Source organism: Ptychodera flava, chromosome 20 (genome assembly GCF_041260155.1).
Source record: "Ptychodera flava strain L36383 chromosome 20, AS_Pfla_20210202, whole genome shotgun sequence".
NCBI classification, from domain to species: domain Eukaryota; kingdom Metazoa; phylum Hemichordata; class Enteropneusta; family Ptychoderidae; genus Ptychodera; species Ptychodera flava.
The window spans coordinates 8,439,990-8,456,564 of NC_091947.1; the positions used below are offsets into that span (position 1 = coordinate 8,439,990).

The 16,575-nt window shown below is 38.4% G+C and overlaps 1 protein-coding gene across 1 annotated transcript in view; it reads right to left on the reverse strand.

Annotated features, from left to right (window-relative positions):
* Positions 1-16,575, reverse strand: part of LOC139119931 (erythroid differentiation-related factor 1-like) — a 38,369-nt gene that overhangs the window by 12,230 nt on the left and 9,564 nt on the right. The window contains exons 4-12 of the mRNA XM_070683888.1: positions 11,760-11,885; positions 10,853-10,977; positions 10,176-10,305; positions 9,580-9,701; positions 3,040-3,299; positions 2,473-2,638; positions 1,817-1,886; positions 863-1,147; positions 18-345 (exon numbers count right to left, since the gene is read on the reverse strand). Coding sequence (XP_070539989.1) covers positions 18-345; positions 863-1,147; positions 1,817-1,886; positions 2,473-2,638; positions 3,040-3,299; positions 9,580-9,701; positions 10,176-10,305; positions 10,853-10,977; positions 11,760-11,885 — 1,612 coding nt within the window. The remainder of the gene's footprint in view (positions 1-17; positions 346-862; positions 1,148-1,816; positions 1,887-2,472; positions 2,639-3,039; positions 3,300-9,579; positions 9,702-10,175; positions 10,306-10,852; positions 10,978-11,759; positions 11,886-16,575) is intronic.

A 16,575-nucleotide genomic window follows, 5' to 3' on the forward strand; every position in this document is an offset into this window, starting at 1 on the left:
AAGAAATATCTCCTTACTGTGGCAAAACAATGCCAGCTGTAAATACCTCAACACTTCACCATACTCATTTTGTTTCATGTTGACGTTTGCACAGACATAACAAACAGCCCTGGCTTTTTTCAACAATGAAAACTTAAGCTGGTCCTGCCAGGAACAAGGTGATAACTTTCTCTTAGCAACAGTGAGGGTGTGGCTTTCTCCTTGATTGGCATCTTTGTCTGGACTCTCATTGGTTGCTGGGTTGAGTTGGGCTTCCTTTGCTGTAGGGAACTCTATGGCACACTGTCCAGTGTTCCTGGACACTGTGGACTTGGATTCAATGTCACTGTCGATAATTGTCAGACCCTATAAAATCACATATAAACATCTATATTTTAAAGTCAATATCAACCAATGCCATCTGGATCTAAAAACAATTTAAAGGGCAAGTCGTTGTAACTTTTAATGAATTTTTCACTAATTTTGTTTTGCACGTCAATTGAAGGTTCTTGTTCCACTCCCAAAAGCATGTTAAAACACCAACTATATAGCCTGTCAACATCTATATGTCCAGCTTCTATATGTGTAGAATGCACAGATATTGCATACATTTGAATCCTAGTCCAGACCAGTAATCACTTGTCTACAAAAGGTTGTTACAATCGTTGCATTTGGACATATTCTGGTGACCCATTAGAGACTTATAAATCTGTTCTGGCATTTGTTACATATTATGTTCACACCATAGATATTTATATATCTGCTATACAGTTTGTGGACAATTCATAGTATTTCCAGTGCTGTTACAAAGTAGTGCAGTACAAGATCTTGCCCCTCTCCCTGATACTCAATCAAAGAACACACAATTCAGATAATCACATACTGCAACAATATAACTCATGGCCTCTTGACATTTCTCTTCTCTAGTTCTTCTCCTACAACCTGATGTTGACGAGATATGGGTCTCAATTTCTCTCCAGTGCCAATGTTTAGCCGGCTGGCACAAACTTTTCACTTCCAAGGAAACTGGGCTTCTATCTTCGTCCTTGTCTCCGTCACTGCTACTGTCGGTGTTATCATCGGACGACGATTCATCATCTCTTTTGTCTTTGTGAGGGTCATCCGAGATGTAGTTATCACACAACATATAATTTGCTGAAGTTACAATCTAGAATTAATTACAATTATTGATCATTATTTCACAAAGTCTCATTGTTGATGAGGGGAATACCCAGGACACAAAGTCAGCTGTGGCAATGGAAGTATTAAACACGGATCAAAAAAAGTGAAAGGCCCAGCATGGCAAAGAGCTAGCTAAATGCTTTAGCAAGGCAGTTCAAAAAGCAAAATTTCAAAATGTTTACAATGCTCATTTAATTATCTCCCTGTATTTATTTATGTAATTTGTTCCAATGCTGATTTTTTCTCCCGTCTATAAAATGCTCTTCATCATGGAATTAACCTTCTATGCTAGTTTAGAGGTCCATTGGCGCTGGTATATTGCCATTTTACCATGTCCAGTGTAAGCTCTCGTCCAATTACGATGACACATTGGCATACTTGACATACTGATATAATATAATTACAGTTTTCACATCCTGAAGTAATTTGCAAAAAAATTGATAATTTAGGAGATTTTAATATCACTGTTTTCCCCCACATCTATTATTCGCTACAAACTCTACTAGGACCATATCAAAATAAAATAAAACATTTTAAGTTATTTTCTATTTGTCAGTTCTTTGGATCTGCTGCTCACTCAACAAGTTATGTGCCAAACTTCTGGATATATTCTATATATTAACATAAGCAAAGAAATTATATGCATCATAGGTACCTGAGGATGTTTGTCTTTGTCCAGAAGAGTCAGACAATTCCTGAGTAATTTGCTAATGGTTGCTTTATGCCTGTTGATTGTGATCAAGAAAGAGTAAGTTTAATAAATGTTACTTCACATAGACTCCTGAGAGCAAAAAATCTACAAAATATTATAGAGAAAGCATAAATACACAAACTATCACTCATTAACAGGATGACTTTGACATATTTTGCAAAACCAGAAATCACTCTAATGAGAATTTCCTTGAATATCCTCATGAAAATATGAGTTTGAAAATGAATTTATGAAAAGCAATGCAATATTAATAGGCAAAAGAAAGACTGTATTTGTCAGTATATTGTAACAGATTGAGTAGATATGACAAAACTTAAACGATACTTTGCTCTGTATGTACATTGCAGTTCAATTATTCACCCACGGCACTGCCATTTTGGGTGGACATCCCCTTTCCTTATCATGTTACAAACATCTTACGGGAAGGAATGTGGTTTGGGGATAGATATTGCAAATGGGCACACAGATATTACAAACATTATATGAATCTAGTATCTATTGCCAGGAATGCTCAATTTTCGTAACAAGTTTGCACATTCTCAGATAGGTTCAAAGAATTTCTTGTAAGGTAAAAGTGAGAGAAATAAAAGTGTTTTCACCTGTGACCAGTTTCTGACTTCTTCATATTTCTAGCTACCTTGTAGAGCAACATTGCGACAGGCACAGAGAATGGATTGTCCCATGTACTTGACGTGGGATCACTTTCTTCCTCTTCTGAGCATAGACTTGTCAGATCATACAACTTCACTATATCATCATTGTTGCCTGGAGAAAAATATGAAAACAAGTGTTTGGTAAGGGCAAAGATTTTCCTGATGATCATAAATGGCATCTGGGAGAGTGAGACCAATGGTCAATACACTTCTGGTCAACTGGAACTGCATTTGACATTAGCTAATATGGTTGTGGTCTTCCAGCTCATGACCAGATAATGGTATTAACTGCTGGCAAAAAAATATTGATTCTTGCATTAATTTCCAATGCATTGATAAAATTCACTGGTACAAGAGCTACTGTTCAGGTTTCGTTTCATAGTTTTGGGTGTCATGAAAAAAAAAAGATTGAACTCTTCCCTTGTGATTGGTGTGAGCCTTGGTCATGGATGAGAAGTGTTGATGAAGTACATGTATAATCATTTTTGTCTCTATGAAGTGATCAACTCTCACCTTTGAAAAGCCAGTACGTATGCCCCTCTTTGGTACAGTTGGACTTCATGAATGAGAGAACATTTTGAGCAATGTCTTTGACAACACCAGGTTTAAACTGTGAGCCTCTAATTTGTGGTATTTCCTCTGTCTTGAGGAGTTCATAGTTCTGTACAATTCCATTGAGATGGTAGCACATGGCCAGCTCAGGAACATTGCAGATTAAGTTATCCAACCAGTAATCCAAACCGGTGAGGACGTTGATAGGTTTACTTTCATCTCTAGAAATGGAAAAGCAAATATTTAAGTAATCATAAATGTCGCTCTTAGTAGTAATAATAGTAATATTTATTTGTTATGGAGAGCATTACTTTTTTAAAAATCTCAATGCACTCTACACTGCATTAAAAATAATCCAAGATCATATTATTTAATAAAAGTGCGGGAAAACAAATGGGCAGAATATAAAATAAGACTGGCGAGATGTACAAAAATACCCAGACCAAGTCATTGTTAATGACATAGTCCCTGCCAAATATAAAATTGTCAATGTGCAAAAGCAAAACTGTACAAATGTGATTGTAAATGCAGTTCCAAAGTCAAGAAGTGCTAAATAGGTAAAGAAAATGTTTCCTTTTCCAAAGTGGTGACATATGCTGAAAGTGCCCTCTGTTCATTTAGACAAATGGAATCAGAACATGGAAAATACACAAAGGCTGTAGAGAGTTCTATCACATAGAATCTTTCATGACTACTTGATTATAAGTTCAAAGTGTACTGAATAGGGTGGCCTTGAATGTGCCTGTGGCATGCTGGCAAGAGAATTGTTTTGGCAAGGTCAGGTTTTGTAGAGAATAACAATGGTGGTAGTGAAATAGTGTCAGAATAGAAATTGAGGCAAGTATCTTGCAAGAAGTTGTGGACATTTTTCAAGTAAAGTGGTCGTAGAGGGCGCTATCATATGTAATCTTGCAAAAGTAGCTGGTGTTGTGTTCCAACATTTGTTCAGATGGTAAAGCATTCAACAAACAAGGAAGACATACAGAAAGGGCTCTATTGCTCCAAAACTCAAATAACCACACCACTGGATTGGCACCTAAGAGTGCAGCCAGTATAACCTACTGGTAGCACATCAGCTAGATAATCTGGGGCTTGGCCATAAATGATTTTGTGTGTGAACAAAGAATTTTAAAATTGATTCGTTTCTGGACTTATAGCCGATGTAAATTATGTTGTACTGTTGTTGTATGGTCCCTTTTTCAGTTCCTGCTAACAAGTTAAGCTGCTGAGTTTTGAATGGCCTGGAGTTTTATGCCGTTCATACACAGGCCATTGAAAACGCCTCTGAAATGGTTCTGGGCCGATACTGACACAGAAAGTTATGTGTGGACACTCCGAAGTGGTTCTGAAGCGTTTCAGATTTGAGACGGTTTAGTCGGCCCGACCAGAGCCGTTGTAGGGATTAACTCTATCCGCAAATCGCTGTGTGGACAGACTGAGCCGCTTCAGAAGCGTTTCAAACGCCCTCACGCGACAGGTATTTGTAACGTAAAACAAACAACAACCAACATACAATATTCACTTTCGCCATGGCTGCCGAACACAGTACTACATCTCGCGGTATACTGGTCCGACGAAGAGATAAGCTTGCTACCAAAATCCCTATCAATTCGACCAGAAAAAATAATTACGATTTGAAAAACGTCGAATTAATGGGAAATTAAAACTGCCGAAATAATTTAGTGGTCGAATTTAATTTGGAACGACGAGGATGAAATTAAAGCCAGACATGTTTGCCATGTTGAGACTGCTTCAAAGCATGGACTGTGAAATTTTGTGAGGTCGACAAATTAGGTAACAAAAAAACCTCAAACGCACGTTGGTGTCACATCAAAATCAAAGTGGCCGCGATTACAGACGGAACAATCTGTGACACTGCCACCGGCCGCTCGACGGACGACACGTAAGTTGATATCGTGTGCCAGCCCTTGGAAATATATTCAACTCCTTGACAGGCAGATGAGATAGTCTTATGGCGTTTGATGCATTGAAAGTTTGTAAAAATAATAAAAAATGACATCACCGATCATAAGAAACGTGGTGTCGAAGATATTAGTTTTTAAAAGAAGACTATGACGACCATATTTCTGTAAGTATTGTCTAACTTTAGAAAACCAAAATCTGAAGATTTACTTCAACCAACACTTTTGGATTTGTTCTACTCTTTATTCTAAGATAAGTCGAATTTCTGTAAAGTAGGTGTACATTTTCGATGTCTGTGTATCGTCTACACCGAAGTCATATCCGAAACTTCAGTTCGCCACAGCGTAAACCTCTCTCTCCCCTCCCCCCCCCTCTCTCTCTCCGGCATTTCAATGTTTTATATTGTCGACATTTATATATCAGTCTGAAATTTCAGGTCACTGCTCAATGCAAGTAGTTGATGTCAATTTTTCCATATCGGGCATGGTCTCTATCGTCACTCTAATCGTTAGTGTTTTCCTGTTATATTCGACATCATACTCAAAACACAACGTGAACAACGCTGATAATATATCGTATCTTTCGTATCGAAAACCGGTAAAGTTCGTAACTGGTGCCATGTCACGGCCTGGAGAAAGTTCATCACCATCGATCGAATGTCCGTGGCGCTTTTGCTTCCAAATAGACATATTGAAATGCACAGGGAACTTCGCGGTATGGCAATTATATGAATTTTACCTTGAAGAAAGTCTGTGACTCTAAACTGGCCGTACAACCAACAATAAACATGGCGGAGCAATGATACCGATTTCACAGACTTCGATTTTTTTTCATTGCGACCTCGACCGCTGGTGAGAGCGAGTCGTCTAATTTTTTCCCACTGGCTATTTGGCTTTGAATTTTCAATTGCCATCATGTGCTAAGTTAAAGCTAAAAACAAGACGGGCGTTCTCTGTAAATCAATAAGCCTTTTGAATATGAAAAAGTCGGACATCTGAACCTCAACACGCAGCTTGAAAGTTGTTCTCCGAATCAGGACAGGGACATCGGTGAGGCCGGATTTCACGTAGTAGCTATGGAAACCGACGGCTCGTTCGTTGTAAGAAACCATGCGATGTACGCTCCCTTGGGCCCTGGAATTTCGCCGTATCGCCTCTACAGACTACACCGTCTATTACCTAACCATGCTATTAAACAATCACACGATAGTTCGGTAACATATATCTTCATTAATCTACCGATCATCGACCGTCGAACACTTCGAAAACAATGGTCGCGGTCACGGATTCAAGGACGTTCACAAGAAGAAATTATCAATAAGTGGTGCGCAGAATTATTTTTACTGGTTTTGAGAACTTCTAAAATAACTTGTAATCTGCATATCTTCGCACATCGAACCGATATTGTATACCACAGGGACTGTGTGTATACCTATCACCGTCGAAGTTTATGTCTTTCACTGTAGAGTTCTTTTCATCCAAAACACATATCCAGAAGAGTCCCACTGAGCGGTCAAATGAAAGGATATGTGCTCCAAACGAATGAAATTGCACGAAAGAATGAAAATCAACAGCACACCGTGGACGTGATTAAGGGGTTAAAACAATAGCGCTTGTGGATAGGACTATTCTATTTGAGTAAAACGTGCCGTTTTTCTCGCAATTTTAGCAACTGTAACGACCCTTTATTCTTTAACACTGTAGAGTTCTTTTCATCCTAAAACACATTATCCAGAAGAGTCCCACTGAGCGGTCAAATGAAAGATATGTGCTCCAAACGAATGAAATTGCACGAAAGAATGAAAATCAACAGCACACCATGGACATGATTAAGGGGTTAAAACAATAGCGCTTGTGGATAGGACTATTCTATCTCGCAATTTTAGCAACTGTAACGACCCTTTATTCTTTAATACCTTTCCATAATTGAATTAAACTAGGTTTAGGGCTTATACACACAGTGTGCACTGATGTACAGAACTTTTAAAAGTATTCTGCTTGGAACGAGCAGGGGTTTTACACTCTAATGGGCGCAGTAAAACAATGGTCACGTCCATAGGTACTAGGTTCAAGGACATTCACGGGGAGACACGATGGCAAATAGTGCAGTGTCGTAAAATTGCTTAGACTAGTTTTAAGAACGGTACAATATCTGGTCATCGGTGTACCGCTACCTGTGAATCGAAACGACAAGTGTAGACCCATAGCTTCGAAATTTTATGGGAGAGACACCACGACTGAGACCGACAGTAGCACAACAAACTATTCCCAATTGATCGTCCGTGTTTAATACTGACATCTCTGTAGGTGATTCTGGTTTCTCAATCGAATCAAAAGTCCGACATTGACAAAATTGACATAAAATAAGTCCGAAAAGTTATGTTTTATTCAACTAACTGATTAATCTCCTTTGATATCCCCTAATTCATCTCCTTTGATATAACAGTCCGGAAAGACTGACATCGATGTCTCCCGGGCCCCCATTTCTTCACCGTTTTGCAAAGTATATCATCAACTGGACGCATGGGCAACGTCTTTGTATGTTGGTCAAAACTAATGACAGTATAGGTCAGGATGTAACATCGGTCAAAGTAATATTGAATATGGAAGACGAAAATACTTTCATCGATTGACAATAATGAGAGGGAACGAGTCAGTAAATATCGAACCATAAAGGGGAGATCGAGACTGCCATCCCCCAATGATTAATCAACTGGGAACAAAATATGTATTTCGATCAACAGACTTACACAACCAGAGACAGCATTTTATTCAGCTTTAAAATAAGTCACCGCCTTTCGTATAATAACACCCCGTTTGCGTTTCGATCTACTCTGCTCTGTCCCCAATCGGTATGGCCGTCCGGGTTTCGCCTGCCGTACTGACTGATACATGGTTATTTCTTCACATATTTTTTCATCGTTTGGCATAAAATACAGCATCTCTTTTGGTGCACAAGGCAAATCAACGTTTAGAAGGAAAGTCACAGGAGGTTAGGATATTATATACCGTAGGTGAAATTAGAATGGAATATTGAAGATGAAAATACTTTTATCGGTCGACAAAAAATGCCATAGGCCGAAACACGGTCCCTCCACCAAAAGGACCGTGGCCTAAACCGAGAATTGAGATTGTCTATGATCTATTAATTGGGAACAAAAATATTCGATTGAGTCATTAAGTTTGTGTTTGATTCGTTTCAAAAATGTGTTCCTACATTCTTATCCGATTGTTTGTGTTATAAAAATGTTTGTTTCGCCTCGGATATTTGTAGGCAAGTTTGGATTAGTGTGTACGGTAATGTTTTGTTTGTGTGGGGAAAGCTTATGGCGAGGCGAAACAAACATTTTTATTAACACAAACAATCGGAAAGGAATGTAGGAACACATTTTAGAAACGAATCAAATACAAACTCGACACAAAAACATTTTGGATAGTTAGGTGGGGAGCCTCTTTCACATTCTTTACAGCCAGTACGACGTCGTCCATTTCAGCCATCTTGTTACAAACAATGCTTGACCATACACACCTTTTGAACTCGAGAGGGCGCATTAAGACGTCTTAAACATCAAAACAATGGCTTAATTTTGTGTATGTGGACGCAAGCGGACTCAATCTATTAATCCCCTGTGTTTACAAATCACAAATAGTGTTGCAGAAACGTTTCAATTTTTCCCTGTATGAACATAGTTTGTGTAATTCACAGCGCAGAAAAGAAGACAATTACAGTAATCTAAACATGATGGTAATGAAAGCACATACAAGTTTTTCTGTAGTACATTGGTTTAGGACACTGTGAATTTTTCCTATCTTCGAAATTGCATGTGATGCTGATTTGCAAATGTTTGTAACATGGTCTGACATAGTGCAGGCAGAGTCCATTGTGACACCAAGATTGCAAACTGAGTCAGATGGATATACAATGACATCACTTATCCAAAAATCGCATTCAGGGACAGGGCCTACAATCCATAACTTAGACAAGAAATGCACAATATTATACCTCATCCATCCCCAGCCCCATATCTCATCCAAAAGCGACTCAATTGAGGCAGTGAGAACCTGGTCAAAATCACGTATGACAATTGATTGTTGTCAGCGCGCATCATGTAATCCAAGTAATGTTTGATTATGGTATCCTCCAGGGTCACCACATAGAGACAGAAGAGAATTGGTCTGAAGACAGGGCCCTGGGGAACACCACAATTCAGTGACAGTGCTTGGACGTGACTGACTTGACACAAACTGTGTACACCCCCATCATCTAAGAATTGAAGCAGTCCTAAACAACACCTATAAAGCATATTGATCATCAGCCGGCTTGTAAACATTACCTGTACAGCAAGGTAAAGATGTTGACTTGTGAAAAGTCTGAATTTCATTAGCGATATGTTTTGAAAACCTGGCATCATTTTCTTCAAACTCCAAAAATCATCATGTTTCTCCATAGGACAAATTCTCACATTTCTGCATTGAGAACAACTACAATATATTCATTTCCTTGATGAAGATTTGGAAAACCTACAGAACAGTATATTGTATGGCTACAGCTGCATCACTTTTGCATAAATGTACTTACCTCAGCCTAAGACTGACACTTGGGTATTTTCCTCCACCAAATATTGGCAAGTCAGAGCCTATCAACATTTGAATGTCTTCAAAATGCCATAACACCTGCCGTGCAAATTCACTCGGACAAGGCTGTGAGAAAACAACGGTTTCACATCATTATTTTTTTAACCACAACTGATGACCAAAAATTCAACACATGTGATTATGCAAAAAGCACAGTCATGTCATGACATTACAAACATATCTTTGATGGGCCAGTAACTGAATTTTTGATGAATTTCCATATTTTCTTTGTTTGATATCAACTACAGTTTCTTATTCTACTCCCAAAAGCCTATTGAGATACACAGTATTTAGCTTGTTAACATAATCTGTACATGTGCAGGCTGCATTGTTACTGTTGACAAGAGAGTTCTGGTCTGAATTAGAATTCAAATGTATACAATACCAATGCATTCAACACATAAAGATCTGTGCTGGCAAGCTTAATTCAACATATATTGGGGAGCAGAACAAGGAACTGCAACAAAAATAGACAAAAGATCATCCAAAGTTACAGCTTCTGGCCCTTTTAAAGAGTCACTTTTTGAAGTGAGTACCCACGTTTTGTGTATCTTCACTGGTCATAACCATTGGATCCTTATCTGGTTGCCTGGTACCAGCATCGCCTGGTGGTTGGGTGTCTTCAGGTTCATTCACCGAGTAAGGTTCTGTGTTCTCCACACTATCAATACTGAGAAACAAAATGATAGATCAGAACTCAAATCAATCAACACCTTAAATTCAATTGACAAAATCAACAAGTTCTCCCTGATTTTTAAGTAACATAACTGTTTCTGTGATAGAATAGCCTTTACATCTCAGATTTCACAGCATGATCCATTTTATATTTTATATCTCTCTAAATACCATCACAATCACAATCGCTGGAGACTGCAAATGCATCACAACAGTACAATGTAAAATATACAATATATGTCAGAAGGAATACATGTATTTACATAGTTGAAAGTACTGACAAGTCTCATAATATGCTTGGGATATTACACTAAAATTTGGTTAACAAATACAGCTGGGACCATCTTATTTTAGAGCTATTAGTTTAATAATTTCAAAATTAAAACAATCTTCATGTACTTTTGTTCAGCAAATCTGCCAGTACAATTTTGTTTGATAAATCACGTTGCTTGGTATTTCCTAAACTATGGTTGCACACAGCAGTGGTCCGAGCTGCTAAATCCCTTTATAAGAAGACCAAATATTAAAGATGAAAATTTTACCTGTAGTACAAAAATTTTGAAAGTAAACTTCGACTGTGGAGGTCATCTCTGGTTTTCCTTTTTCTTGTGAACTTTTTACCACGGATTTGATGGATGATGAAATTCCTCAACCAATCCCTTCCACTCTGAAATATTACATACAAGACCAAAACTCTAAATTTGTATGGTTCAGTTTCATTTCTATAGATCAAGGGGATGTTGGTAAGATGAAATTGAAATGGTACTTTTGTCAGAGCCATGAAAACCAAAAGTTTAGCACTGATGGAGGTTAAATCAAATGCAGAAATACAGAAACCACACCAAACAGAAACTATGATAGTACTGACAAGATGTACCTCTAGTTATAGACAGTAGAATGGGTGTGTTTGTGCTTAGAAGAAGTGTGTCTGCGCTATGAGAAAGGTTTCTGGTAATACATAAATGACAATATTTGATATGTGGAAGAAGTATAGGAACTGCACCTCAAGTACACTAGCCATTAGGTCATCAAACTTTTAATGATGCTATGTTCATCAATATACTTTTCTTCTGTCAATTAGTCCTGACAATTTCCTCAATCAAGACCTGGCAACAGAAATATGAGCTCTACCAGCAGCTATGAGAGAAACTGAATGCTGTCAGTATAGCTTTGCAGATACACACATGTACCATTCTATTAAAACAAGGGATAGCTGCAACATGGTCCCCTACTAACCTTACTTGAGTTCTGAATATTAGTTTAATTCACTGGCGAAATGGAAAATGGTGGTGCAAAAATTATTGTATCATGATAAAGCCACTGATACAGACTGCCAACATGACAGCTGTTTTTCTTGTATGTAACTTGTAAGGTTCTAACCACCTCATTGTACAAAGTTTGGGGAGACACAAGGTAAAGACGATAAAAAGAAATTGTGCTAATGCTCACCTGTGGTGCAGAGAGTAAGTGTCTGTAGACATCAAACTCATCCAGGAATAGTGTTCTTCCAATTCTGTGTACAGCAATGCTGACCTGTGCTTTACTGAATGGAATCTTCAACAGTGTCTTGATGTTCTATACATGTATAACAATCTCAAAGTCATTGACAATGACATAGTCCCCACTTGTAATAGGAGTATTAGTCTTGATGGGGCAGGGAAATGTGGTCATTAAGAAGTATCACTGGAGTGTATATGTTCAGATCTATGGACACATTGGTCTATGTCATTGTTCCCAATTTGAAACAAGAGGCATGTCTAAGTTATGGTTCTAAATCGGGGAAAAAGATCAGACTTCTAGCTGTATTGGCCAGCCAAGAAATACATATGCGCATAATAAATGAGGTACAAGATGTGACATCTTAAGGTCTATTATCCTATCAAAATTGAAGCGTAAATAACTTGTGGTTACTGAGTTATGCATATATATTGTTATGTAGGTCATTTCCCCCACACTCATCATGACCTGAGTTCAATTAGTCTAGAACATTCCCAAGGTCACTGCCCTTGATGACCTCACAACCTTGAATTCAATTAGTCATGTTTGGAATGTTCTGGAAAGTTGATTAGTTGTGTAAGGGAGATAATTTTAGAACTGTAATTAGCATGTCAATAAAAGTTCTAGATTGTTCTTATATGCCTTTATAAAAGGGACGCGCTCAGCTTCCAGTCAGACTTTTGGGATCGTGTCTCTTGTGTGTTACTAAACTCCAGCAGTAGTCATTCTCAAGACTTTTCAAGACCTTCACTGCCAACGCTGGATTTATACTGTGGACTTTGTGCAGTTTCAAGCCTGCAAGCCAAAGGACTGTTCATTCATCCGACTGACTGTTACAACTCTGAGACTGGAGCTTTGCCGTCCCAGCTGAGATAAGTAGTCTGTACACTTTTAAAGCTTGTACTCTATCCCTGACTTAGCAATTAGTTTTTTTTTGTAATAAATTTGTTTTAAACGTTAACTGCTGAGTTCACCCTTTGTTCGTTTTCTCTGCACGTAACAAATTGGGGGCTCGTCCGGGATACGAATATTTTGAGCCGTTTGAAAACATTTTGACAGCCTTTTCAAAACTACTGTATACTGTGAACTCAGCGAAATTCAATCATGGCGGAATTCAAGCCAGACGAATTTATGGATGACCTTGATCAGGACACATTTAATTCCCTCAGAAAAGACAACCTCATAGCACTGGCAAATTTCCTTAAAGTAGATGTCAAAAGGTCTATGCGCAAGCGAGAAATTCAGTTCAAGATTGCAAAACATTTAGTTAATTCTGGCCATTTTGAGGAGTCTGCCTTAAAAGATTATGAGCCTGAGTCTTCCTTCGAACTCAAAAAATTAGAATTAGAAATACAGGCAGATTTGGAGCTTAAGAAATTGGAATTAGAAAAGGAAAAATTGCAAATGGAAGAAAGGGAAAGGCAGGAAAAATTACAAATGAAAGACAAAGAATTACAAATGAAAGACAAAGAATTACAAATGGAAGAAAGACAGAGAGAAAAGGAGAGAGAATTGGAAGAACATCGACTACAGTTAGAAATGAGACGTTTAGAGCTTGGACAATCAGGAAAATTCTTCCCTTCAGACAAGTTTGACATCACTAAGCATTTCAGGTTAGTTCCCCTTTCCAAGAAAAGGATGTTGATAAATATTTCCTCATTTTGAGAAAATTGCTCAGAGTCTGAATTGGCCTAAGGAGTCCTGGTCTATGCTTTTGCAGAGTGCTTTGGTGGGTAAAGCCAGAGAAATTTACATTCAGTTGTCAGTAGAGCAGGCTTCAAATTATGATTCTGTGAAGGAATTAATTCTCAAGGGCTATGAGTTGGTGCCTGAAGCTTACCGTCAGAAATTTAGGGATTGTGAGAAGGTGAAGGATCAAACTTATGTTGAATTTGCTCGAACAAAAGAACAACTGTTTGATCGCTGGTGTTCTTCTGAAAAGGTCAGTCAGAATTATGACAAATTACGACAGCTTGTTTTGATTGAAGAATTTAAGAGGTGCATTCGGAGTGACATCAAGACGTTTATCAATGAACAAAAGGCAGATACATTGGAGGTTGCTGCACGTTTGGCCGATGATTATTCATTGACCCACAAATCTTCATTTCTCAGCAAACCATCCCAGTCCTTTTCATACAGAAACAATGCAGGTAAATTTAACTCCTCCTTTTCATCCAAGAATTTTTCAAAGGAGAGTAGAAAATCAAATGACAACAGTTCACAGAGTTCAAGTAACACTCCCACATCATCAGATCCCAAGTCTCAATCTCCTTCTGACAAACAGTTCGGTACACTTTCTTGTAATTATTGTAAGAAAGACGGCCATTTAATGTCAGAGTGTTTCAAATTGAAAAGAAAACGTGAAGGTCAAAGTGGTCAAAGTGGATCTAAGCCAACCGGCTTTATTTCTTCATCAACTCAATTAGAGTCTAATAATGTGTGCAACACATTTTCTGAGGTTAAACCCCTCTCATCCCCAATTAATGAGGTCAAGGTCAATTCTTCTCAAGATAGCATTATGGGTATTTTCGAGCCATTTATTCATAATGGTTTTATATCACTTTCTAGTGATTTCTCTTCCGCTACCCCTGTCAAAATTTTAAGAGATACCGGGGCTTCCCAGTCTCTTTTGTTGGCAGATACCCTGCCGTTTTCTGAAAAGTCATTTTCAGGTTCTAAAGTTCTTATTAAGGGGGTAGATTGTAATGACTACATTCCTGTTCCTCTCCATAATGTCTATTTGTCTTCGGACTTTGTTTCTGGACCTGTGGCTTTAGGTATTAGGCCTTTTTTGCCTTTTGAAGGGATTCACCTTCTTCTTGGAAACGACCTTGCTGGGGACAAGGTCATTACTAATCCACTTGTGACTGATAATCCTAGTTTAGATCAGGATCCAGAGCCAATTGAACAAGAGATACCCGATTTATTTCCTTCATGTGCCATTACTCGAGCCATGTCAAAGAAAACTTCCGAGAATCAAAATACTCTCAAAAATAATGTCACAGATGTTGACTTAAATGACACCTTTCTCAGTCAGGTGTTTGACACGGATCATTCCGTTATCCCTCGTGGATTTGAAACTTCCAGTAAAACTTCTGCTGACCAAAGTCAGACATTTTCTAGATCAAATCTCATTGCAGAACAACACAAAGACCCAGATATTTTGTCTTTGTTTGACAGGGTAGATGATGAAGGTAAAACTTCAGATAGCTCTGTTTCCTATTATACAAAATCTGGTATTCTCATGCGTAAATGGAGACCTCCAGATGTCTTGGTTGATGACGATTGGGCTATAAAACATCAAATTGTCGTTCCAAAGCCCTATCGTGCTGAAATATTGCGCCTAGCCCATGAAACCCCCTGGGCTGGTCATTTGGGAGTAAGGAAAACTTATCACAAAATCTCAGTCACTTTATTGGCCTAATCTCAGGCAGGATGTAGCACATTTCTGTAAAACTGTCACACATGTCAAATGGTAGGAAAGCCAAATCAGACCATTCCAAAGGCCCCTTTACAGCCAATTCCTGCATTTCAAGAACCATTTAGTAGGATACTAATAGACTGTGTTGGGCCCCTACCAAAAACAAGATCAGGAAATGAGTACATGCTGACATTATGTGTACATCAACTCGGTTCCCAGAAGCCATACCACTGAGAAATATAAAGACAAAGACTATAGTGAAAGCTTTAGTCAAATTTTTCACTTTATTTGGCCTCCCTAAATGTGTCCAGTCCGATCAAGGCTCCAACTTTATGTCTGGTATTTTTCAACAAGTAATGGATCAGCTAGGCATTAACAGTATAGGTCATCCGCCTATCATCCAGAAGTCAGGGTGCTCTTGAGCGATTTCATCAACTTTGAAAAACATGATTAGACCACATGATTAGGACCTACTGTTTTGACACAGAGAAGCAGTGGGATGAAGGAATTCATTTTCTGCTCTTTGCTGTTAGAGAGTCAATTCAAGAGTCTCTTGGTTTTAGCCCATTTGAGCTTGTATTTGGACATACAGTCCGTGGCCCACTTAAGCTCGTTAAAGAGAAATTCCTATCAGACGATGATGATTGTCTGAATATTTTGCAATATGTGTCAGATTTTCGTACAAAACTCTCTAAAGCATGTGAATTAGCCAGAGAAAATCTTGAGTCATCTCAGCAGTCAATGAAAACCAAATACGATAAAAACACCTCAAAACGGAAGTTTGAACCAGGTCAAAAAGTTCTTGTTCTACTTCCAATTCCTGGCAAACCACTCCATGCTCGTTACTTTGGGCCATATCTAATCGATAAGAAATTGAGTGATTTAAATTACATCATAATAACACCTGACAGGCGAAAACAAAAGCAGCTATGTCACATAAATATGCTTAAGCCATATTTGGATAGGGATAATCCTACTATAACTCAGCCTGTCAGTACCGTCAGTTCTGGCCATTATGAAGATAGTGATACTGAAACTGACTTGAGTGAAAATACTCTAAACTCAAAGCTGGGCTCGGTCAAGCTTCAGAACTCAGAAATCCTGGAGAAGCTGGAGTCTACAAAGTTGGCACACCTCCAGCCAGAACAACAACAACAGGTGAAAGAACTGCTCCACGAATATAAACACCTGTTTCAAGATGTTCCAACGAGGACAAACGTCATCTATCACGACGTTGATGTTGGGGACAGTAAGCCTGTAAAACAACATCCATACAGACTGAATCCAACAAAAGCAAAATATCTCCAGGAAGAAGTCAAATACCTGCTGGACAATGACTTTATTGAA